Source organism: Penaeus vannamei, chromosome 14, assembly GCF_042767895.1.
Source record: "Penaeus vannamei isolate JL-2024 chromosome 14, ASM4276789v1, whole genome shotgun sequence".
Lineage (NCBI taxonomy): Eukaryota > Metazoa > Arthropoda > Malacostraca > Decapoda > Penaeidae > Penaeus > Penaeus vannamei.
In genome coordinates this window covers 503,288-528,217 of record NC_091562.1, presented here as the reverse complement: position 1 = coordinate 528,217, position 24,930 = coordinate 503,288, and the positions used below count along the sequence as shown (strand labels likewise).

Sequence of the window (24,930 nt, the reverse complement as noted above, 5' to 3'; positions counted from 1 at the left end):
TCCTCCTCTTCTTCTTGTTCCTCCTCTTCTTCCTCCTCCTCTTCTTCTTCCTCTTATTCTTCCTCCTCCTCTTCTTCTTCTTCTTCTTCTTCCTCCTCCTCTTCTTCTTCTTCTTCTTCTTCTTCTTCTTCTTCTTCTTCTTCTTCTTCTTCTTCTTCTTCTTCTTCTTCTTCTTCTTCTTCTTCTTCTCTCTTCCACCTCCTCTTCTTCTCTCTTCCTCCTCCTCTTCTTCTCTCTTCCTCCTCCTCTTCTTCTCTCTTCCTCCTCCTCTTCTTCTTCCTCCTCCTCTTCTTCTTCTTCCTCCTCTTCTTCTTCTTCCTCCTCCTCTTCTTCTTCCTCCTCCTCTTCTTCTTCTTCTTCCTCCTCCTCCTCTTCTTCTTCTTCCTCCTCCTCCTCTTCTTCTTCTTCCTCCTCCTCCTCCTCTTCTTCTTCCTCCTCCTCCTCTTCTTCTTCTTCTTCCTCCTCCTCTCCTTCTTCTTCCTCCTCCTCTTCTTCCTCCTCTTCTTCCTCCTCCTCTTCTTCCTCTTCTTCTTCCTCCTCTTCTTCCTCTTCCTCCTCTTCTTCTTTCACCTCTTCTTCTTCTTCTTCCTCATCATCATCTTGCGTCATAAACCCACGGTATATATATATGCTTTCTTCTTGTAATATTGATAATAGTTGCTACTTTGTTGCTAGGGGACTGGATTGCGAATCTAAGTAATTGGCAGTGGTCGCAGCCAAAAGCAAGTTTGAGAACCCCTGGATTAAGAGAGAGAAAAAGAAACGTTGCATATATCTGTTTTCGCATTCGTTATCCGATGCTCCATGTGTCGGTAATAAAAAAAATATGAGAAATTATGACGAAGAAACTTGCCCCATGCTTTTTATTATGACGAAGAAACTTGCCACATGCTTTCTAACAGGCTTTAGGAGAAATTGACACTGAAATTTACAAAATATAGCATCTATTATATGTATTGATTCGGAGCTTGGAAAATAGCTAGTCAAATTCTTGTTGATGTTTTACCTAATTTTCATTCGGTCATACAGATTACATGATGGATAATACAGCATTACGAATCTACAGTGAGTAGGATCAACATATTCAGTTAAACCGTATGTGCAGTTCACTTAACATTTGCAGTCAGCCTATGATTTCGAGGGCACTTTCTTCCAAACGCGGAACAGCTATATAAAACGTATTTGTTGAGGAAAATATTATGTTGAGTGATAGGTAAAAATATAATTATGTTATGATGCTTCAATCACTTTTGGGAATCATTAAGCTAAATTAACTGCTAGAAAAATGTTGGGACTTAAGTGGCACTGCCAAAAAGGCTTTTAAGTCAAAATTGTAGTTGTAAGATTTTAAGTAACAATAATACAAATATAATCAGACATATAATATTTTGATTTCTGATGCATCAGTCTATTTGAAAACTCTCTCTCTTTCTCTTTATCTTTATCTTCATCCTTATATCTCTCTTTCTTCCTTTCTTTATCTTTTTTTTTCTCTCTTTCTTTTTTTCCCCTCTCTCTTTCTTTCTTTTTTCTTTTTTTTCTCTCTCTCTCTTTTTTTCCCCTCTCTCTCTTTCTTTCTTTTCTCACTTTCTTTTTTTTCTCTTTCTCTTTCTCTTTTTTCTCTTTATCTTTCTCTTTCTCTTTCTGTTTTTCTTTCTGTTTATCTTTCTCTTTCTCTCTCTGTTTCTCTTTCTCTTTCTCTCTCTGTTTCTCTTTCTGTTTCTCTTTGTTTCTCTTTCTGTTTCTCTTTCTCTTTGTTTCTCTTTATCTTTATCTTTCTCTTTCTCTTTCTCTCTCTCTCTCTCTCTCTCTCTCTCTCTCTCTCTCTCTCTCTCTCTCTCTCTCTCTCTTTCTCTTTCTCTTTCTCTTTCTGTTTCTTTCTCTCTCTCTCTCTCTCTCTCTCTCTCTCTCTCTCTCTCTCTCTCTCTCTCTCTCTCTCTCTCTCTCTCTCTCTCTCTCTCTCTCTCTCTCTCTCTCTCTCTCTCTCTCTCTCTCTCTCTCTCTCTCTCTCTCTCTCTCTCTCTCTCTCTCTCTCTCTCTCTCTCTCTCTCTCTCTCTCTCTCTCTCTCTCTCTCTCTTTTACTGTGCCTGTCTGTCTGTCAATCTTATCATGACTGATAGTATTATGGAATTGAACATGAAAATATTAGCTTCATATGTATATGAGTCTGATATGATTTCATTCTATATAATTATTGATATATTGGAAATTTCTCTTCTGGATTTTTAACTGAGATCCAAGTGGTAAATCCTTAAATTAATAATTTAAGAAATAGAATAAAGAGTTGCAGCACGTTGTGTTTTACCCTGCCTGACGAGTCTGGAGCTAACAATACCCTACTTACAGGAAATCCATTACGGAAAATTAACAAGGAATTAAAATCAATAATCCAAATTTACTTTCTTGCATTTTATTTATGTATTAATATAATACAATTATAATACATAATATATTGCATTGTCTTAAGCAACATCACAAACAGTGACTCCTCCTTTACCAAATTTCCCTGAAGAAGAAAAAAAAGAAATAAAAAAAGGAAAAAAAAAACAGTCACCTTCCTTGTGACCAAAGTTGTTGTTCTATTCCAAAATTATAGTCAATTTCTTTCCATAACCTGTGACATAAAATCGTTTCATTGTTTTTGAGAATTTCTTTTATATAGTACAATAAACATTTTTTTTTTTTTTTTTGCTCTTTTAGATTCTGAAGTGAGTTTGCTTCAACCAGCAGACTCCTTTTTGAATTCTGTCCGTCAATGACAAGAACTAGGATCACAGAATTCAAGCTGTGTTCTTGTGATAAGTATCTTGCATCTGTGAAATGGCAAGTCATATATTCTGTCAACTCTACCTGAAAGAAAATGCATCCTTAGCAATACCTTTTCCAAAACATTTATTCATCATAACAAATTGTATCACAAAAATGCAGCTTATACCAATACCAATATAAAATATACAGAATATTTTTTTAATCAGCATATATAGCCTTAAGAAATATCTTTTTTTTACAAAATACACAAGAAAAATCAGAGTAAGGATAAAACTGCTTCAATTAACAAAATATTCTGTACAACCTATATTGCCTTTGAGTTGCTGAGATACAAATCATTAGTGCACTACCATTGGGAACATTTCACTTTGACAGTTTACAAAAATATCTTGGAAGTACATCATGAAAGATACCTTTATAGAAATGTTAAAGTTTATGGAGCCCTTATTCTCTAACAACAATATCAAATAATGTAATATGTAAGGAAAGGAACATAACAATATTGCTGTTTCAAACTAGCCCTACCACTTTAATGCTTTATGAGATACTGTGAGCTGCACATCCATTCATGACCAAAATTAAAACAATCACTTGACACATGACCTAAAAAAAAAAAGAGAAAAAAATGCACACCTACATAAGGTATTTAAAATAATTTATATTAATCTTTATAATGAGCTAGCAATCGGTACTGATGCTAATGACTTACAGACTCAAGTGATGGCAAACGCAAAAATAAACCCAAACTGAAGCTGTACTAAAATGTAATATATAGTAGCCACTTCGTCATATATTTTCCCAGCATTATCATCATCCACTTTTATTATTTCACTTATCTAATTATTTTTCCATGATATAACAAATCTTTCCTAATCTGCCATACCAGTACACTACCTAATCTATGAGTACTACGTGCCTAAGTGAGAACACTGGCTCACTACTACTGAACTGGTCCTGACGCTATGGTGTTGGGGCCCCAGAAAGTTTAAGCAGACTGTGATACATAACACTTGTTATTTAACTATGTGCACTAAACCTGTGGCAACAATGAAAACCAACTGTCATATATTCAGGTTTATTTTTAAAAGTTTCTGTTTTTCTTCTATGAAACATTCTTCACTTTTCATAAACTAAGATGTACTGAAGTTGGTACTGTCAGATGATGCTCCACAACAGGGCTGGGAAATCTCATGTCTTTACAACCCATTATACAACACTGCTAAAGTGTGCATGGATGAATATTTAATGGCATTAATGGTATTTGACTAGACTGAATGACAAAAATGATGAATTGCACTTTATAAGGACATCTTTCAATTTATGAAATATGTTCAACCAGAAATCTTAATAATCTATAACCACTAGCCACACATAAAAGTGGCAAGCTTAAATACATATTAAATCAATTGTGTTTATAGTTTATTAATATTACTGGCCTGATCGTATTTCCATATCAGGAGATTTGGCAGTAATTAAAAAAAAGACATTTCTCTTAACTCTTCCTTGAGGTTAAGTTTTTGTAGAATGTCCCAGTGTCCCATGTAACTAGAAGTATGAACAAGGTGATGAATTACAGTCCATGGTATACAATAATGTCTAAACCATTAAATACAAAAGTTGACATCTATAGCATAAAATAAAGTACTACTATTCTTTGACTACGGAAAGCTCAGCTGAACATTTACTTCTGTACATTGGAGCTTTAAACTGTTGGCATGATTTCTGGCCCATACATAATTATATACCATGGGGTAAAATAAACAATGAATGTTTGGTGCTGGGAAGTAGAGGGTATGGAATGTAGCTATTATTATGTTCGGAAAGAAGATCACAGCACAAATTTGGGTTTTTCTCTTTTTTTATTTCTGTTCAGTTTGTTCAAATTCATGCTGTGTCCTTACTGTTCCTATTAAAAGTGGTGAGATGATACATAATGTTTATCAGTAAACCCTGAATGATAACGGTTACTATTCAACAACCCTGTTCAACCTTGTTAAAAAAAAAAAAAAAAACTATCAGATATGTATAAACAGGATGACTAATCATTACTACCTTTCAAGTAATTCTGACAACCATGAAAAGGCTACTATGAAAATGTTAACTTACATGAAAATGATATCAACATTCTAACTTCATGAAATTATAGGCTGTCAGAGACTTCCTTTCCAAATTCTTCTATGGGTACCTCAAGCATCATGCAGCGTTCAGGATTAAATTACAACCAACAAATAGCAAAAGAGTTTCCATAAAACAACATCGCTGAAGTACATTATTTTTCCCCTTGTTCATAAAGTGAAAAGCTGCTTATTGGTTTCAAGTTGCAAAAATTAGAGAACAAGGATGCAACAAATATCTTGCAGGCATGTAGGACTTGGTGGAGTATGTACACATGTCTGGATGATGCAGAGATTTCGTCATGGGTTCCTGGGGCCCCGCACAGTCTAAAGTGTGATTGTTGCCAATACAACAGTTATGTCATCTGGTTTACCACCTGCAATAAAAAAAGGCATTGATTAACATTAGCAGTCTATATCATCAAGAACATTACCTTCCTTGAGAAAAAGTGACTTGAAATTCATATTTGACAGAATAAAGACATATTAAAATAAAAGTATATGTCAAATATTCAATTGTATAGGATGAAACGACACAGTACTTCATCTTGCCATTCACGAAACATGAAATATCTGTTTCAAGCAAAAAGTAAATTGATCTAGAGATGTCTAATCATCCAAGCTACAATTTCAAACAAATAAGCCTGTAAGTTTCTTTCCTACTCTGACTCACACAGGATTCAAATCATTCATTATAAATAGTTATCACCATTAATTACTGGCTTTTCGAAAGAAATGACTCGGTTATTCACCCTTTCACTTAACAAACTAATCCAATTATAAGAGCTATTATATATTTAGAAGGAATATGTAATGACTAACTGAATTAATTGCTTCGTTTTGCACCAATGGGCACTCACTACATTAATTTATCAAAGGTAAACAAATTATAAACATGTACATATCCTCGCCTCCCCCCCCAAACACCCCACTCATAAGTTTCGACACACACTCCCAGATTACTGTGAGTGAATGAGTGAGTGCGTTCGTTTGTGAGTCTGCGGTTTGGTGTGTGCATGTGCTCGAGTTTGTGTGCGCGTATGCGTTTGCGTGCGTGTGCATATAGGTGTACATGTGTGTATAATATTCCATCCTTACCTATTGCATTTATGCCATTTTCTCTTGCGTTTCGGGCGAATGGAGACATATAATCTTCGTCGAAAGCCAATTTTCTGGCTTGCTGTGCGATCGAGTTGGCAGCTTGTTGCAGTAATAATAAATCTGTGGAGCCTTGCACTTTGACCATTTCTTTGACTATGGTGGAGTCAGGGAGGTTATCGAACACCCCGTCGGTGGCGACCATCAGCACGTCCCCCTCCTTCACAGAGAATTCTCGAGTCTCGGCGCTCTCGGGTCTGGAAGGGAGGAAGGCACCGTCAGTATCCACGCGAGGCAGTCCACCAGAGTGAAAGGATAGCCCAATCTTTTGATCAGATTCGAATTTGACGAGGTAGGAAATTATGTTCATTGCCATATGGAATAGGGAATTCAAATCGCCTACAGGTAAATTATCAAGGCGATTGTCTCTAATACAGAAACAGCGTATCGCATATCAATACAAGGAGATAAATACAGCACAAATGGAAATATCGATCTTGCAATGTCTTCCTTCGACCATCGACACTGACCTGTCGCTAAGGACCTGAGCGTTGGTGCCAGGAGGTGGGAGGGAGAGTTGGAAGGGGGTGTTGAAGTAGTGCTGCTGTTCCTGTGACCGGTGGACCACGGAGCCATCCCGGACGACCAAGAAGCCAGAGTCCCCGATGTTCGCCGAGTACAGCTGGCCAGCTTCACCCTGAAGGACGACAACACAGGCCGTGCTGCTCCCTGTAACCAAGAGGTTAGAAGTTTACACAATCGTAGGTATATATGTACACATACATACACACACATACCTATAAATATCTAAAAACACTTAAATGTATAATTTGTAAGTCGCAGAAAATCTTTAAAAACTAACTTGGTAAACATGAGTATTTACACATTATAATCATTATATAATATACTCAACAGCATTAAAACATATTACTATATTATGCTTTTAACCGCGTAGGCCAAACGCAAACACAAGCCACGGGATTGTTCAAACCAGGGGTCAGCCTGGAACTGAAGAAAGCAAACAAGAGCAACAGAGAGCGCAATGCCGTGGGAGTAAAGGCAGCAAACAAGAGCAACAGAGAGCGCAATGCCGTGGGAGTAAAGGCAGCCAACAGTTCCCAATTTAACCACAAAAGTCCGGGTAACCGACCTACTTCACGGGGGAACAAGTGGTTGGGCAAGAAGTCGTGGCTGCCGGAAAGTGAGAGCGCCTGACGGAGGTGCTGAGAGAGAGAGGGGGGGGGGGGCATAGGCAAGTGGAGAAGAGGGTCAAGGAGTTGCTCTGGAAGAAAGAGTCGAAGCGAACAAGAGGTGGAGACGATGAACAGGACGAACTGGAGGAAAAGGCAGCGTCAACATTTGTCAGCAAGCAGGGGCTGGAAGGCTTTTCATGACTATATTAAGGAGGCTTTATATAGAAAAGTTAACAGTTAACTCTTTCCGCTGCCAGTGTGAACATGTCAAGAAGATTCTCGCGTCGGCCCGCTGCCGGCGTGGACGCGAAGTAGGGCTCAGGAGGAGGAGATGGCGGACTACTTAGAAGGACAGAGGAATGAAAAATAAAAAGGAACAGATCGCATGAACGATAGCAAACAAAAAGGTCCCCATGAAGAAGTAAAGAAGTGAAAAAAGAGCGATAAGTCCGAACGCAAGAAAAGGAAAACAAATACTAGAAAGCAGAAGGAAGACCAGAAAACACACAGCAGAACACGGCGAGAAGTTCACCCCCTTCCCATGGCGCCGCAGCATCCCAAAAACGTACCCAAGATGTGCGTTTTGTTCTCCAGGAGTTCGTAATACGCCCTGGCGATGATGGCCGCGGGGTCGGACGCCGTGTAGCTCCCCGTCCTGACCAGACGCTCGCTGACGCGCATCAGGGAGTTGGAGAACTCGCCGGGGTCAATCCCCCAGGCCCGCCATCCGCCCACGCCGTCCGCTACGCCTGCAAAGAGAGAAAAAAGCAGTTAGACTGGTCCAAGTAACAGCAAAACGACGCAAAGTACTCGTCGTCCAAGTCCAAACAGAATCAGGGAGAGAGGGGACTCGACGCTACGCTTAAAGGGTGTCATCTGCCTTGCCTTTGTGATGAAAGGGGGAGGGAGTGGCAGGGGGAAGGAGGAGAGGGAGAAGAAGGGGGAAAGGGGGAGAAGAAGAGAGAGGGGGGGTGAAGGGGGAGAAGGGCAAGAAGGGTGAGGAAGGGAGACGAAAGGTATGAAGATGGGAGTCTAGAAAGGGAAGTGGAAAATGGCCACAGGCAGAGGAGGACGGAGGACAGGACAACACAGGTAGCAGTTGAGAGCAGCATTCCGGTGAATAATGTACGAGCAGTCCGGATGCGGCTGAGGGGTAGGGGGAAGGGGGAAAGGGAAATATGGAAAGAGAAAGGGAAGAAGGTATTCAGAAAGAACGAGGGTAAAAGGGGAGGAGAAAAGGGAAGAAGGGAGGGGGTAGAACACATGGGTCAAAATAGGTAAACGTTGGTTATTGCGATAAATGTACAAAAATATACGAATGGCAATGAATGCCATTTGTCCTTACTCATAACTTTCTTCTCAAATAGTGGCACCAAAATGCACAAAAAAATATTTGACCCCGATAGAAAAAAAAATCAAGACAACAGGCAAGTTAACCCTTTCCAAAAAAGAGAAAAAAAACAGGAAAATAACACAAACAAACTACAACAAGGTTTCCCCACAACAGGTAATGGAAGCTGACTATTGCATTTCCCGCCGTGATGCCTCGGAATATTATCCATGTAAATTTTTAAACGGTGCACAGCGAGGGAGGACGAGGAATGGGGAGAGGACAGGGGGAGGGGGGGGGGGGTAAGGCCCGAGGATGTTAAAGCGGTGTTGTCGCGAAAAGTAAAATGCACCTGAATTTATTGTAAGTAAAATGCACCTGAATTTATTGTTCCGATCCACCAACTATTTAGGGTCAATCTCTACCGGAATCGACGTAGTTTTATATCCACACCATTCGACAAGGACTGTATAAGAACATACACGAGAGAGAGAGAGGGGGGGGGGGCACAGACAGGCGGAGGGAAACAGACAGACAGACAGAGACTGAAACAGAGAGAGACATAGAGGCAGAGACAGTGACAGAGAGGGACAGACAGACAGACAGACAGCCCTTCTCTTCCGTCGGTTTTTCCGTAACCCAAACCCACACCGAGAAGTCCTGAGCCCAATTCATTAGCATCCTCTTCTTGCGTCTCTTTCCCACCCTTCGTAAAAAAAGAAAAAAAAAAAAAAAAAAAAGATGAAAGAAAAGAAAAAAAAACATTAGAAAAGAAAGAGAAGGAAAGTCAAATCGACCGAGGACTTATATCACTCCCAGAAGACTTTAGGAAAAGTTTTAGCTTGTTTGCAAAGTGTGTGTGTGTGTGTGGGGGGGGGGGGGGTGCCCTCTCTGTCACCGGGGCAGAAACATGTGCACCATTTTTTCTTACTCGTCTACCTTCACATTCACTTCAGGCGTCTAAAGTCTCCCTACCCGTCTATCTATCTATCCGTTAGATTGTTTCTCTCTATCTGTCGCTCCATCTGAGAATACACAAAGCTAGAGGGAAAACTCGCGACTGAACTACCCGAATCATAATAAAACGAACAAGAAAAATACGTACAAACAATAACAACAAAAACACCAACGCCATCGTCATCGACACAATAACAGTACGAATAAAAAGGAAGAAAAACGACAAAGATGAGAAGAAAAACACTCAGACGCCCCAACGAGCGCACGCATCTGCACCCGAGAGCCCTAAACGAGGTGAAACTGCAGCATTCCAGGAGTCTTGCCCGTCGCCTAGATGTGAGTGACTCATGCCAGCCTCCTGCAACTGCGTGTGTGTATGCGTGCGGGTGTGCGGCTCTGTGCATGAGGCTCTCTGCATAAGACTCTGTACATAAGGCTCTGTGCATGAGGCTCTCTGCATAAGACTCTGTACATAAGGCTCCGTGCATGAGGCTTTGTGTATGAGGCTCCCTATATGGCGCTCCGATTATGAGGTTCTGCGCATGAGATTTCATGCACGAGGCTTTGTATATTAGACTCCGCGAATACGGCTCCGTTTATGAGGCTCCGTGTATGAAGCTCTCCTATGCGAGGCTCCGTTTAAGAGGCTACGAGACTCGTGCATGAGACTCGATGCATGAGGATTTGAGATATCCAAGGCTTCCGTTACGTAGTGCTGTTTTAGCCAGATTAATATTTGAAGGCACTGTTTCCCTCCCTCTCTCACAAAGGGCGCGCGTTTTAATAGGATTAAATATCAGCGGGGAGAGGAGAGGGGAGGGGGAAGGGGAAGGGGAAAGGAAGGGGGAAGGGGAAGGGGAGGTGAGAGTGAGTGTGTGAGGGAAGGAGGAGGGGACAGAATAGGGAGAGTAAGAGGAAGATGGGAGAGAGAAAGAACGAGACGGATAAGGAACAGAAAGAGGAGAAGGAGAAGAAGGGTAAGAAGGAGAGGGAAATATAAGAGAGAAATGACAGAGAAAAACGAGAGAGAAAGACACAAACATGTAAGGAAGGGAGCGAAGGACGCACAAACAAGGAGACAAATATAACGACCTTGAGAACAAAAATATAATGGAGCCTAATACAAGTCCATAAAGAACATAATAGATGTACTCAAGCGAGACCAACCGAAAACTCGGTCTTTTACTCTCTCTTTCTCCTTTCTCTCTCTCTCTTTCTCTTTCTAAACATATACAGACAAAGATAGATAGATAGGAAAGAGAGAGGGGGGGGAGGAGTCCTCCATTACTCTCCACCTCCTGATCTCCTTTTCTCCTTCTCCCTTTCTGTCCCTCCCTTCCTCCCTCATCCATCTCTCTTCCCCCTTCATCCTCCCCCTCTCCCACCTTTTCTCCTACTCCTTTTCCTCCACTATTCTTCCTTACCCTCATCCTCTACATCTCCTTCCCCTTCTCCCTCTCCCTCCGTCTCTCTCCCCTTCCCTCATCTCCTACCCGACACCCTTCTTCCCTCCATCCCTCTTCCCCCTCTTATCCTCCCCTTCTCCATCCCTTTCTCCTTTTCTCCTTATCTCCCTCCTCCTCTTCCTTACCTCTTCTCTTCCCATCTATGTTCCGTGTCTTCGCACGAAAGCAACAAGTAAATCTCATTTTCCTCCAACCATAAATTCCACAGCATATGACTTAATGCCACGCGAAGCACAGTGAGAGAGAAGGGAGGAAGAACATTAAGGCGGAAAATAAGAAAGAAATAAAAAGAAAAAAGAAGAAAAGGAGAATAAAGAATGCTAGCAATACTGGAACATACATTGCAACAATGACAATCTCTTTCTCTCTTTTTCTCCTTCGCTTTCTACTCCTTCTTCTCCCCCTCTTTCTCTTTCCCCTTCTTCTTCTCCTTCTCCCTCATGTCTCGCGCCGTCTCAACCCAAGGCTAAAGAGTGTGGGAGTTTGTAGCAAGCTTACTCTTTACCTTTAAAATTCGTGGGGAAAACTCTCTCCACTACGGTTTTGCCAACTCAAAAAGACACCCCTCTAGCACTAGTACCAAGCCGGCGACTCACTCACTCACTCACTCTGTGTGTGTGTGTGTGTGTGTGTGTGTGTGTGTGTGTGTGTGTGTGTGTGTGTGTGTGTGTGTGTGTGTGTGTGTGTGTGTGTGTGTGTGTGTGTGTGTGTGTGTGTGTGTGTGTGTGAGTGAGTGAGTGAGTGAGTGAGTGAGTGAGTGAGTGAGTGAGTGAGTGAGTGAGTGAGTGAGAGTGAGAGTGAGAGTGAGAGTGTGAGTGTGTGTTTCTCTTAATCGAGGCATGCGTCACCACAGCTACTATTTTTTTTATCCCAGCTTTCTTACGAGCTAATTAGATACGTAGAAGATAATTAGACATGCATTTCTTATCTTTCTCTCCCCCCTTCTCACTCTCTTCTCTCTCTCCCCTTCTCCCTTTCTCTCCTCTCCTTTCTCTCTCCCTCCATTTCTCTCTCTCAGAATACGCCCAGAAAAAAACACACACACCTCACCTCATTTCTCTCTCTATATCCATTTTTCTCTCTCTCTCCTTCTTCCTCTTTCTCTTCTCCTACCTCTCTCTCTCTTCTACCTCCTTCTCTCTCTCTCATTTTCTCTCCCTCTCTTTAATTTCCATCCCGAGCCTTTAAGAATTCACATTAGAGAACTTAAAACAAAATGCATAAAAAATAGAAAAAAATGAAAAAAAAAATGAAACGAACGTCTTTTATTATGCGGACAATAACATAAGACTTCAGATCGATTCTATTTTTTTTTTTTTTTCCTTTTTCATTTTTTTTTTCGTTCGGGAGAGATCAAAAGCACTCGACCGTCTCCTTCTGCTTATTTGTGAATATGGGAGAAGAGGAGGAGGAGGGGGTGAAGGGGGAGAGGAGGTGGAAGAAGAAGAAGGTGAAGAAAAAGAGGAAGGGGAAGAAGAGGAGAAAGAAGGAGAATGACCAAGAAAAATACGGCGAGGAAAAAAAGAAAAGAAAACAAGACGTTTAGAAATAGCCTGAAGGGATCCCAGTGCATCGCACCCCCCCCCCCTTCCCTCCCTCTCAAATCCCATCCATACCCCCTTTACCCCCCTCCCCCATGAACCCATCCCAAGTACCTTCAACAACAAAGCGCGGTGACGCCCATTGCCCCCCCTCCACCCCCACCCACCCCCGCCTACACGCCCATCCTCCTATCGTCCACCCCTTCACCCCTCCAACGCCCATCCTCCTCACCCCTCCCACACCCAACCCCCGTCACCCCTCCCACACCCATCCTCCCCTCACCCCTCACACGCCCGCCCATCCTCCCCTCACCCCTCACACGCCCGCCCACCCACCCAAGTCCCTCCCACGCCCACCTGACTTATTCATGGGTTGCGAAGTAAAGCTGAGCTACTTTCCACGGGCGGCGGGCGGTGTGCGTCTCTAGTGCATACCTCGCGGACCTCGTGCTCACTCTCGGTCTTGTGTATTTATCCTGGAAATTTATCCTGAATCCTTATCTCTTTATCCTGAATCCTTATCTCCTTATCCTGAATCCTTATCTCCTTATCCTGAATCCTTATATCTTATTCCTAAATCCTTATCTCTTTATCCTGCCTGTAATCCTCATCTCTTTATCTTGCCTCTGTATGACCTTAATTTTTAAAATTATCCTGCCACTCAAGTATTTTTTTCTCATTATCCTGCCCCTTTATCCTACCTCTCTCTATTCTGCCTCCGTAGCCTATTTATTTATCCTGCCACTTAAGACCTATCTGTTCATCCTACCACTTTATTCCATCTTTCTATAGCCTGTCTATTTATCCTGACATCGCTCTATCCTCTCTACTTGGGCCTGTGTCTTTATCCCGCCCCTTTACTTACAACCATCTTTATCCTGTCTCTTTATTATAATGTTTATATGTTCTATTTCTATAACCCTGTCTCTTTACCATCCCTTTTAACCTATATTCTACATATACTTCCTCTTTAACTTGCCTTTTTTTAAACTTTCCCCTCATACTGTGATATTATCCAGTCTTTTTTATCCTGTCTCGCTATCCATCGGCTGTTTGAAGCTTGTTCTTTCTTTTTTTAATTTCATTTCATTTCAAATATCTCTTTTATCTCTACTTTTATCTCTTTGCCTCTCTTTTTTCTTTTCTTTTCTCCCTTATCTCTTTATCTCTCTCCCTCTTTCCCTCTCCCCTATCCCATTTTCCTTTTCTCTCCCTCTCCCTCTTTCTCCCTCCCCTTTCCCTCTCTTTCCCTTTCTCTTTCTCTCCCTCTCCCTCTCCCTCTCCCTCTCCCTCCCCTTCTCATCTTCCCCCTTTCCCTCTCCTTCGCTTAAATCATCCGCCTCCACGCCCCCTTCCCCCCTCCCCCCTCTCCCCCTCCCCCCCAATTATCCCCCCGCTCCCAGATCAGGCTAGTGTTTACGCGGACACGGCCTGAGGATAAACATGATCTCAACCTGCACTAACAGAACACTTCTCTATTTGTCGCTTTGCTCTTTTGACGCCCGAGGGAAAGGTAGTTGGGGGGGCGAGGGAGATGGAGATGGAGATGGAGCAGGTGGAGGTGGAGGTGGAGGTGGAGGAGGTGGAGGTGGAGTTGGAGGAGGTGGAGGAGGAAGGAAGGGAGGAGGGAAGGAAGAGACAGGAGAGAGAAACAGCCTCTGCCGTGTCACTACTCGCCATAAGCCAATGCATTCTTCCTTCGATAGCATTTCTGTCATCATGGTCGTCACATATCCCAGAACCACAATCACCACGTCCACCACCACCACCATGTCCTCACCCCCCCAACCCACACACACACATGCACACATACTACCACTCACGGCCATCACCACTCACCACCACCACACACATCACCACGACCTCCTCCCTGCCAAACCCTGAATCAAGCACCCCAGCTTGGAATCTCTGACCAAGACCGGAATACTCGCAGGAGGAGAGGACGAAGAAGGAGCTAGAGGCGAGCAAAAAGGCGTGGGAAGAAAACGCACAGGAGAAAAGAGAGGAAGAAAACTCACAGAAGTAAATGGGGAGAGAAAACCCACAGAGGAAAAGTCCTGAGAAAAAAAACTCAAAATAAGATAGTGGGAAAGAAGAGAAAGGGAGAGAAAGTACACAAAAAGAACAAAGAGGGGCATAGAGAGAAAACAAGAAAATAATAGAAGCGCCAGCCAACGCAGCAGCCTTGAGAACATAATGAAGTAAACAGAACCCAATAAAAGTCGGTGATACTAACACAAGCGCTCGGCGAGACGAGGGTGCTGAGTGAACGGGAGGGAGGGAGAGAGGGAGAGGGGAGATGGGAGAGGAGAGAGAAGAGAAGTGGGTGCTGAGTGAACAGAAGGGAGAGAGAGAAGAGAAGAGAAAAGACAAGAGAGAGAGAATATAGAGGAGCGCAAAGGAAAAGAGGGAGAAAGGCAAAGAAAGAGAAAGAGGTGGACGGCAAGAGGGGCGGAGAGAAGAGAGTAAAAAAGTGAAGGAAATAAAAAAAACAAGAAAGAAAGGGTAATCCTTGAAAGAGTGAAATGAAAGGGAGAGGGAGGAGGAGGAGGAGAGAAAGAGAAGGAGAGGAGGGGGGAAAGTCACCCACCTCAAAATACAATACATCAACGTCAACAAACACTTAATTGAGACATATGCACCAGCCTCCAGGAGTCAAGACGTGCGTCGGGTGGGGAGGGGAGGGGAGGGAAGGGGGTGAGTTGGGGGAAGGGGGTGAGTTGGAGGAAGGGGTGAGATGGGGGAAAGGGGTGAACTGTCAGGGTGACAAGGTAAATTAAGAGATAGTAATAGCAAGGGCGAAGGGGACTCGGGGACTCGGTATATGATGATAAACAGCGAGCATCTAATGTTGTTTTTGTTGTTGTTGTAGTAGGTCTGTTATTATTATCGTTCTCTTCCTCTTCCAACCCCAACTCTCTTTCTTTTATATTCCGTCTTCCTCCTGCCCATCTCCCTCCTTCCTTCCATTTTTTACAGTTCTGCTTTCTCCTCCTCAACATCCCTTCCTTTAACCCTCTCCCTTATTTAATATCCTCCTCCTCCTCCTCATCATCATCATCATCATCATCATCATCATCATCATCATCATCATCATCATCATCATCATCATCATCATCATCATCATCATCATCATCATCATCATCATCATCATCATCATCATCATCATCATCATCATCATCATCATCATCATCATCATCATCATCATCATCATCCCATCTTTCTAACATGCTTTATCACCTCCTTTCTCCTAGCTCTACACCCCCCCTCTTTATCCCATCCTCCTCCTTACTACTCCTCTTTTACCTCCTTCCCCCCCGTCCTCACCCCATCCTACGTCCTGTCGCAGTTGGATAGGATTTACGCAAATCCTGTGGGATCGCCAAGATGGATCTGGCTGGGGTGCGAGGGCTGTGACAAGCGAAGAGGTTCCACGAAACAAGGGGAAGGGGCGGGCAGGGGCAGAGACGGAGGCAGAGGCAGACGAAGAGATAGAGGAATGGGAGGGAGGGAGAGAGGGAGAGAGGGAGGAATAGTGGGAGAGAGGGAGGGAGGGAGGGAGGGAAAGGAGAGGGAGGGAGGGAGGGAGAGAAAGGAGAGGGAGGGTGGGAGGGTGGGAGGGAAAGGAGAGAAAGGAGAGGGAGGGTGTGGGAGGGAAAGGGAGAGAGAAAGGAGAGGGAGGGAGGGGGGGGGGGGAAAGGAGAGAAAGGAGAGGGAGGGAGGGAGGGAAAGGAGAGGAGGAAACGTTTAAGAATGAAAATGAGAGAGAGAGAAAGAAACACTTTAGACAGAAGGGGTGGGGGTAGAGGAAGAAAAGTTTCAGAAGCAATAAGAGAGAGAAGAAGGCATTTCAGAAAGAAGGGGAGAGAGAGAGGTAGTGGAAGAAACGTTTTAGAAGAAAAGGAGAAAGAGGCGGAGAGGAAGAACGTTTCAGAAGGAAGGGGACGAGGTAGAGGAAGAAACGTTTCGAAAGGCAATAGAGAGAGAGAAAGGGAGGAGGGAACATTTAGGAAGGAAAGGGAATATGGGGAAGGGGAAAAAGTCGTTCAAGAATTAAGGATAGAGAGAGAAGCGGAGGAAGAAACGTTCCAGAAGGAAAGGAATAGCGAGAACGGGGCAGGAGGAAACGAGAGAGAGAGGAAAGAAACGGACGACGAGAAGAGAAGAGAAAGAGAGGACAAGGAGAAGAGGGAAAGAAGGATGGAGGCGGAGAAAGCGCTGAAGGTGAGGCAAGGGGATGATGAGGCCTTGCAATTTTGAAAAATACATGTCAGCTGATATTATAACATCCTTTTTTTCATTCAAGCGATACCCTCTTTTCCCTAATCTGGCGAAAGTTACGTAAGGCGAAGGGAGGGAGGGAGGGAGAGAAGGAGGGAAGGAGGGAGAGAAGGAGGGGGAGTGGGAGAGCTAGAGCGAGAGCGTGAGGGGAAGGGAGAGGGAGAAAAGAATGAGAGCGAGAGAGAGAGAGAGAGAGAGAGAGAGAGAGAGAGAGAGGAGAGAGAGAGAGAGAGAGAGAGAGAGAGAGAGAGAGAGAGAGAGGAGAGAGAGAGAGAGAGAGAGAGAGAGAGAGAGAGCAAAAGTGAGCAGTGAGAGAGAGAGAGCAAAAGTGAGAAGAGAGAGAGAGAGAGAGAGAGAGAGAGAGAGAGAGAGAGAGAGAGAGAGAGAGAGAGAGAGAGAAAGAGAAAGAGAGAGAGAGAGAGAGAGAGAGAGAGAAAGAGAAAGAGAAAGAGAAAGAGAAAGAGAGAGGGGGGGGGGGAGGAGAGAGAGAGACAAAGAGAGAGAAAGGAAACAATACGCCTCGCACTATCCTTGCACACCTGCACCTTCGCCTCTCATCCACCCTGACCTTTCTCTTCCCTCTTCCTTCTTCTCTCCTCCTTCCTCTTCTCTCCTCCATCCTCCTCTCCAGCCAGCGACATCGCCCTCATTATAAAAGACTTATCCAATTAGTTTTCAGGGTCTATTTGGTGCCCTAATTGATTAGGTCGCCGCTTATGATAAGGGGAGTCCCTGAGGTGTGCGGCCGCCGTTCCTTTCCGTCTCTCGGAGGGATGACTACTCCTGCTTTCTCGTTATTTTTTTCCTCTTTTTCTTTCTCTGTTCTCTCTTACTCTCTGTCGCTCTCTTACTCTCGCTATTGCTCCTTGTCTGTATGTCTCTGTCTATCTGCCTGTCTCCCTGTATTTGTCACTCCCTCACTCACTCACTCACTCACTCACTCACTTTCTTTCTCTCTCTCTCTTTTCCCCTTCCACCTCTCCTCTTCCTCCACCACCTCTCCTCTTCCTCCACCACCTCTCGCCATCCCTCCACCACCTCTCCCTCTCTCGCCCCATCCGCCTCCAACAGTAGACCTAGGGCTGAGCTTCCTTCCCTAGATTGCCACTCAAGAGCACAATCTGGCGGAGGGGACCCCATGTACCTTGCTCCGCTCTGAACAATATCTCGTTGCATCCCCCTGATTTCTCAAGAGCTTTCAGGAGGGGCCGGGGGAGACGGATTGATGGGGGGGAGGGGGGAGGGGGTGGTGGACGGGGAGGGGGGGGAGGAGGGGGTGGTGGAAGGGGAGGTGGAGGAGAGGAGACGGGAAGAAGGATAGCGTGGAGAAGAGGGTGGAGGAAGGAGGACGAAAAGGGAAAGAGGTGTTGGGTGGGGGAGGTTAGGGGTGTGGGGAGGAGGAAGGAAGGGGTGTGAGGGGGAGGGGAAGGAAAGGGTGAGGGGAGGGGAGGGAAAGGGGTGAGGGGAGGGAAAGGTGTGAGGGGAGGGGAAGGAAAGGGTGAGGGGAGGGGGGAGGAAGGGTATGAGGAGGAGAGGCGCAGAGAGGATGGAGGAGTAAGCTGTGATGGATGGGACAAGGAGGAGCAAAGGCGAATAAAATAGGAAATACGAAAGAGGAATAAGAAAGGTAAAGTAATAAGAGGAAGGAATTGGGGTAAAACGTTTAAAAGACGGATAAAAATAGCGGACAGAAAGGAATGAAGGAAGTGGAGTAAAGAGTGGGGGTGCAAGGAGAACAAATAAACAGAGATAAGCAACGGTCTTTCAGTAAACATTGATAAATCTACGGGGTTCACGCCACATTTAACTTAAAAAAGACCCCGGTAAAGAATGAGGGCAATCTAGACCAGTCTATAGAACTCTCTTACAAAACCGAATTCTAAAACGATAACGACCCAGAAAAAAAGATAACAATATACGTTATCGATAACTAAATCATCTTCCACTTTCAACGCAAATTTTACCTCTACCCATCAACGCCTGCACGAGGCTCACTCCCTCCACACGCACACGCACACGTACACGCACACACACACACATCTCATCTTAACATCGACACTTCTAATAAAATAATAAGCATTGGAGCACTGAAACGCAAATCATACCGGTGCGTGAAGAACAAGAAAAAAACATAATACTATTAATGGCATCAGCAGTTACTAGCTTGAGGCAGTGAAGAGAAATACAGATAGGTAGACGCGTGGAAAAGAGACATGAGGATTGGGGGGGGGGGGGATGGAAATCGAAATAAGGAGAAGGTGAGAGAGAGAGAGAGAGAGAGAGAGAGAGAGAGAGAGAGAGAGAGAGAGAGAGAGAGAGAGAGAGAGAGAGAGAGAGAGAGAGAGAGAGAGAGAGAGAGAGAGAGAGAGAGACAGAGAGGGGAGAGAAGAGAGAGGAAGAGATGCGAGAAGAGAGAGAGAGGAAGAGAGAAAGAGAGGAAAGGAGAGAAGAGAGAGATGGGGGGTGGGAGGAAAGGAAGGGAAGGAGAAGGATCAAGGAGGAAGTGGAGAACGTAAGTGGGGGAAATAGAGAGTGAGAGAGAAGAAATAAAGGGATGATCAGAGAGGAGACAGAGAGACAAAGAAAACGATGGAGAGGGAGAGTAAGAGCGGAGAAGTGTGGAAAGAGTAATAGAGAGGAGGCGAAGGGAGCGAAGAGGGGTAGGAGGAAGCAAGAGAGAGGGGAAAGAAGGGAGCAAAAGCAAGTATAAGGGAGGAAGGTTGTCAGGAAAGATAAGGGAGAGAAGGAGAGCGAAAGAGGGAGGAAAGAGGAAAAAGAAGAGATAAAGAGACAGAATAAAGAAGAGATGAAGATGAAAAGTGTACGAGAGCGAGACAGAATAAAACAGAACGAGAAAAGGAAAAGGAAAGAAAAAGAAAAAGAGAAAAACGAACGAGACAGAAAAAGAGAAAAACGAATGAGAAAGAAAAGGAGAAAAACGAACGAGCAGAAAAAATAAAAAGAAAAATAGAAAAACGAAAGAAAGAAAAAGAGAAAAACGAAAGAGAAAGAAAAAGAGAAAAACGAAAGAGAAAAAAAGAGAAAAACGAAAGAGAAAGAAAAAGAGAAAAACGAGACAAAAAAAAAAAAAGAAAAAACAGAACAAAATAAAGAGAAAGTGAGAGAGAGAAAGAGCACAAGAGAGAGAGCTACAAGGACTTAGTGAAGAAACCAATAAGCCACGTGGAACCTTCATAAGCAGCACCGAAGGAGTTCTCAGGGTCCAAAATAGACCCCCGGAAGCTGGGAGATGAAGAGGACGAGAAGGATGGAGGAAGAGAGGAAAGGAATAATAAAAAAGGAGAAATAAAGTGTGATATGATTGGAAGGAAGGATGAAGAGGATGAGGAGGATGGAGGAAGAGAAAAAGATAATAAAGAAGAGGAAAAATAAAGTGTGATATGATCGGAAGGAGGGATGAGGAGGACGGAGGAAGAGACGAAAGGAAAGGAGAAAGGAGAAATACAGTGATGAAGAGGACGAGAAGGATGGAGGAAAAGAGGAAAGGAATAATAAAAAAGGAGAAATAAAGTGTGATATCATTGGAAGGAGGGATGAAAAGGACGAGGAGGATTGAGGAAGAGACGAAAGGAAAGGAAAAAAGGAGAAACAAAGGGAAGGAGAGATGAAGAGGAAGAGGAGGATGGAGGAAGAGACGAAATCAATAAAAAAGGAGAAATAATGTGTGATATGACTGGAAGGAGAGATGAAGAGGACGAGAAGGACGGAGGAAGAGACGAAAGGAAAGAAAAGAGGAGAAATAAAGAGAAGGAGAGATGAAGAGGAAGAGAAGGATGGAGGAAGAGAGGAAAGAAATAGAAACAAAAGAAGTGATATGAATGGAAGGAGGGATGGAGAAGAGAAAAATGAAGGAAGAGACGAAAGGAATAAAAAAAAAATGAGAAGGAGAGACGAGAAATGGGGAAAGAAACTAAGAAACACAATAAGAAATAGAAGGCAAAAGAACAAGAGAAAAAAATAAAAAAGGAACGTATACAGAAAAAACAAGAGATATAAGAGAAACGAGAGAATAGAGAGAAAAGAGATGGAAATAAAGCAGAATTAACATATAATTAGCAATTAGAAGAAGGGGAAGTGGAAAGCGATCGCGGAGAGAAAATGCATGTAAAGACAGGAGGATCTATCAAATGAATAAAAAAAAATAAAACACTAAAATAGTATATTAACATAGAAAACAAATTAGTATAAAAGCATACAAAATAAAAATCTAAAAGCATAAAAAAATTGTATAAACGCAGGGAAAATAAATAGTATTAAAGCAGAGAGAATCCGACAACAGATGAATAATGATAATAATAATAATAATAATAATAATAATAAAAGCTTCGGTCCATGAGAAATATGAGAAATAACATCCCTTTCACTACGAGCACAAACGATCATTTCGGGAGGAAAATTCCTTGTTTTTCCCTCTTTTCTTCTTCCCAATTCTTTCCCTCCTATTAGGAAAAAATGTATATGAAAATCGACATTCCGGGAACGTTGCCAAATATATGCAAAACATATCAGCCGGCGTGGCCACCCACAGAGCACACTCGAGCCCGCAGTAGAAACCCTTTCCCCCCCTCCCCACCCACCCCTTTCCCCCCAACCAAAGCCACCTCACGCCCACGTCCATCCCCGCCCTTCCACACACCCCTCTACACCCCGCCAGCACCTCCTCCATGAGATGAACGTTCGCGCTGGCGGCCCCACAACACCTCCACGCCCCTCCATCCCCCCAATTTCACCAACGCCCTCGCCCCACCCACGCCCTCGCCCCCACCAACACCCCCCAACCCTCCCTCCCCCAACTCTCCTCCTCCCTTTGATCCTTCAGAGGCTTAATTTCCACAACTTTGGCATCTCCCGTTTCACCTCGTGTTAAATGTGATTTCAGAAGGCAATGGGAGTTCTCTCCCCATCCCCTCTCTCTTCCCATCCCTGCATCTCTCCTTCCTTTCTCTCTCTCTCTCTTTCTCTCTCTCTCTCTCTCTCTCTCTCTCTCTCTCTCTCTCTCTCTCTCTCTCTCTCTCTCACCCTTTACTCTTTCTTATTCCTTCTCTCTCATTCTCTGTCTGTCTATCTGTCTTTCTGTCTGTCTATCTGTCTGTCTCTCTCTGGCTTGTCTGTCTCTCTCTATCTGTCTGTCTCCCTCTCTCTATCTATCTGTCTCTCTCTCTATCTGTCTGTCTCTCTCTCTATCTGTCTGTCTCTCTCTCTATCTGTCTGTCTCTCTCTCTAGCTGTCTGTCTCTCTCTCTATCTGTCTGTCTCTCTCTCTATCTGTCTGTCTCTCTCTCTATCTGTCTGTCTGTCTCTCTCTCTATCTGTCTGTCTCTCTCTCTATCTGTCTGTCTCTCTCTATCTGTCTGTCTCTCTCTCTATCTGTCTGTCTCTCTCTATCTGTCTGTCTCCGTCTCTCTATCTCTCTGTCTCTCTCTCCTTTTTTTGTCTTCTCTGTTTTTTCTTTTCTACTTTCTTCTAGACTCTCCTCACCTTTTTCTCTCCTCTCGCTCGGTCTTTTCTCCACCACCATTACTACCATCATTACAGCCATCTCCACCGTCATCAAAATCAGCATCACCATCGCCACCACAATATTAGTCACCATCACCATCACAAACATCACCACCATACATGTACTTAACGTGTTCACCATCTTCCTCCGTTTTTTTTCCCACGATGAAAATCTCTTGCACAATTGCCATGTTTGAAAGGAACAAAAGTCATCTGCTAACAAGAGCAACCGACCTGAAGCAACGACAATTAAAAGAAAAAAATATCATAAATAACAACAAAAAAGAAAATAAATAACAACGCCACTTGAAATATCGCTGCGGCTTCATCTTCCTCGAGAAACTAAAATCCTGGAGAACAGTCCCATTGTCTTCTCTTGTTACTGTTATCATCATTATAACAATTATAACCGTTGTCGATGCTATTGTTATCTCTCTCCTTACTATTACTTCCTTCTCTCCGCATCCTACGCCCTACCCCTCTTCATCTTCCTTTTCCTCTCCCTCCATCTCTTTCCTCCATTCCCCTCCTTCCTCCTTTCTCTTTTCTCCCCCATCACACTCTCCCTCCAACTCCTTGATATCCTTCCTCCTCTTCCCTCTTCCCCCTTCCCCCCCTTCCTCCCCTAGCTTCTATAATCCTCCTTACCTTCCTTCACCTATCGCCCCCATCTCTTCCTCTTCCTCTTCTTCTTTTTCTTTCTCATTCTCCTCCTAGCTTCCTTCACCTATCGCCCCCATCTCCTCCTCTTCCTCTTCTTCTTCTTCTTTCTCCTCCTCCTCCTAGCTTCCTTCACCTATCGTCCCCACCATTCCTCCTCCTCCTCCTCCTCCTCCTCCTCCTTCCTCCTTCCTCCTTCCTCCTCCTCCTCCTTCCTCCCTCCCCTTCCTCCTCTCCCTTTCTTCTTCCTCCTCCTCCCCTCCCTCCCTCATCACACATCCTCCTACCTTCCTTCACTTATCGTTGCCGGCCCCCCCCCCTTTCTCCTTTCCTTCCCCCCTTTTCTTCCTCCCTTTCCTCCTTCCTCTCCCTCCTCCTTCCTCCCTCCCTCCCTCCTCCTCCTCCTCCTCCTCCTCCTCCTCCTCCTCCTCTTCCTCCTCCTCCTCCTCTTCCTCCTCCTCCTCCTCTTCCTCCTCCTCCTCCTCTTCCTCCTCCTAAGAGTGACTCATCATTATGCAAACCCCAAGACAAGGCGGTTACATTACGGTGATGGGACAAGAGCAGGACAAAGAGTGCGTCAACAAAGTCCTTCGGTTAATGTCACCCCACGTGAGATGAGAAGAGAAGAGGAGAAGAGAGGAACAAGGAAAGGGGGATAGAGAGAAAAAATAGAGAGACAGACAGATGGATGGATAGAAAGATGCATACACGAATACATACATACATACATACATACATACATACATACATATATATATGTTCGACCCATTCCTTCCACCGCCGCTTTCTACTCCGCTTGTGATTCCCATTGTTTGTCGCTCAACAGTGGGAAACGTTCGGGGGATCCACACTCGAGCCGATGCCAAGGCCACAAAAGAAGGGGGAGGGGTAGGGGAGGAGGAGGGGAGAGGGAGGAGGAGAGGAAGGGGAGGGGAGGAGGAGGGGAGAGGGATGGGGAGAGGGGGAGGGGAGGAGGAGCGGAGAGGGAGGGGAGGGGAGGGAGGGAGAGGAGGGTGGGGAGTGAGGAGAGGAGAGAAGGGAGGAGAGAGGAGCGGAGATGGAGGGGTGGGAGGTGAGGAGAGGGAGGGGTGGGGAGGAGGAGGGAGGGGAGAGAGAGAGGGGAGAAGAGAAGGGAGGGAGGGGAGAAGAAGGGGAGAGGGAGGCGGAGGGAGGGAGGAGGGGAGGGAAGGGATAGGGGAGAAGGGGAAGGGGAAGGCAGGAAGAGGGAGACACGGAGGGGAGAAGAAGAGGAGGGAGGGGCATAGGGAGAAGGCGAGGGGGAGGGGCAGGAAGAGGGAGACACGGAGGGGAGAAGAGGAGGGGGAGGGGGCATAGGAGAAGGCGAGGGGGGGGGCAGGAAGAGGGAGACAAGGAGGGGAGAAGAAGAGGAGGGGGAGGGAAGATAGGGAGAAGGCGAGGGGGGGGCAGGAAGAGGGAGACAAGGAGGGGAGAAGAAGAGGAGGGGAGGGGCATAGGGAGAATGCGAGGGGGGGGGGGGGCAGGAAGAGGGAGACAAGGAGGGGAAGGGGGGAAGAGGCGGAGCTTGCGTTCGTTAGCGAGTGTAAAAATAATAATATTAACAAGAACGTAATAATTATATTAATAATAATCATTATTATTATCATTACTATGGGTATCATAATAACAATAATAATAAAAGTAATTATTATTACTGATTATTATTATAGTTATTATTATTTTTATTATCATCATTATTATTATTATCATTGTTAATATTTTTTATTATTATCATCATCATTATTATTATCATTATTATTATCATCATCATTATTATTATCATTATTATTATCATCATCATTATTATTATCATTATTATTATCATCATCATCTGTACCATCATCTTCATCTCCATCTTTTTCCTTTTCCTTTTTCAATTTCATTTTAATTTTCACTTTTATTATTATTGTTCTCATTATTATCATTATCATAATTATTATTACCATTATGATCATTATCATTATCATCACTATCATGACATTA

General features: G+C 44.2%; 1 protein-coding gene across 1 annotated transcript in view; it reads right to left on the bottom strand.

Annotated features, from left to right (window-relative positions):
- Positions 1–2,395: 2,395 nt before the first annotated feature.
- The window catches only part of LOC113825586 (protein phosphatase PTC7 homolog), a 175,938-nt gene continuing 153,403 nt past the window's right edge, over positions 2,396–24,930 (bottom strand). The window contains exons 2-5 of the mRNA XM_070129555.1: positions 7,745–7,924; positions 6,513–6,711; positions 5,983–6,239; positions 2,396–5,261 (exon numbers count right to left, since the gene is read on the bottom strand). Of these exons, the coding sequence (XP_069985656.1) occupies positions 5,212–5,261; positions 5,983–6,239; positions 6,513–6,711; positions 7,745–7,924 (686 nt within the window). The 3' untranslated portion in view covers positions 2,396–5,211. The remainder of the gene's footprint in view (positions 5,262–5,982; positions 6,240–6,512; positions 6,712–7,744; positions 7,925–24,930) is intronic.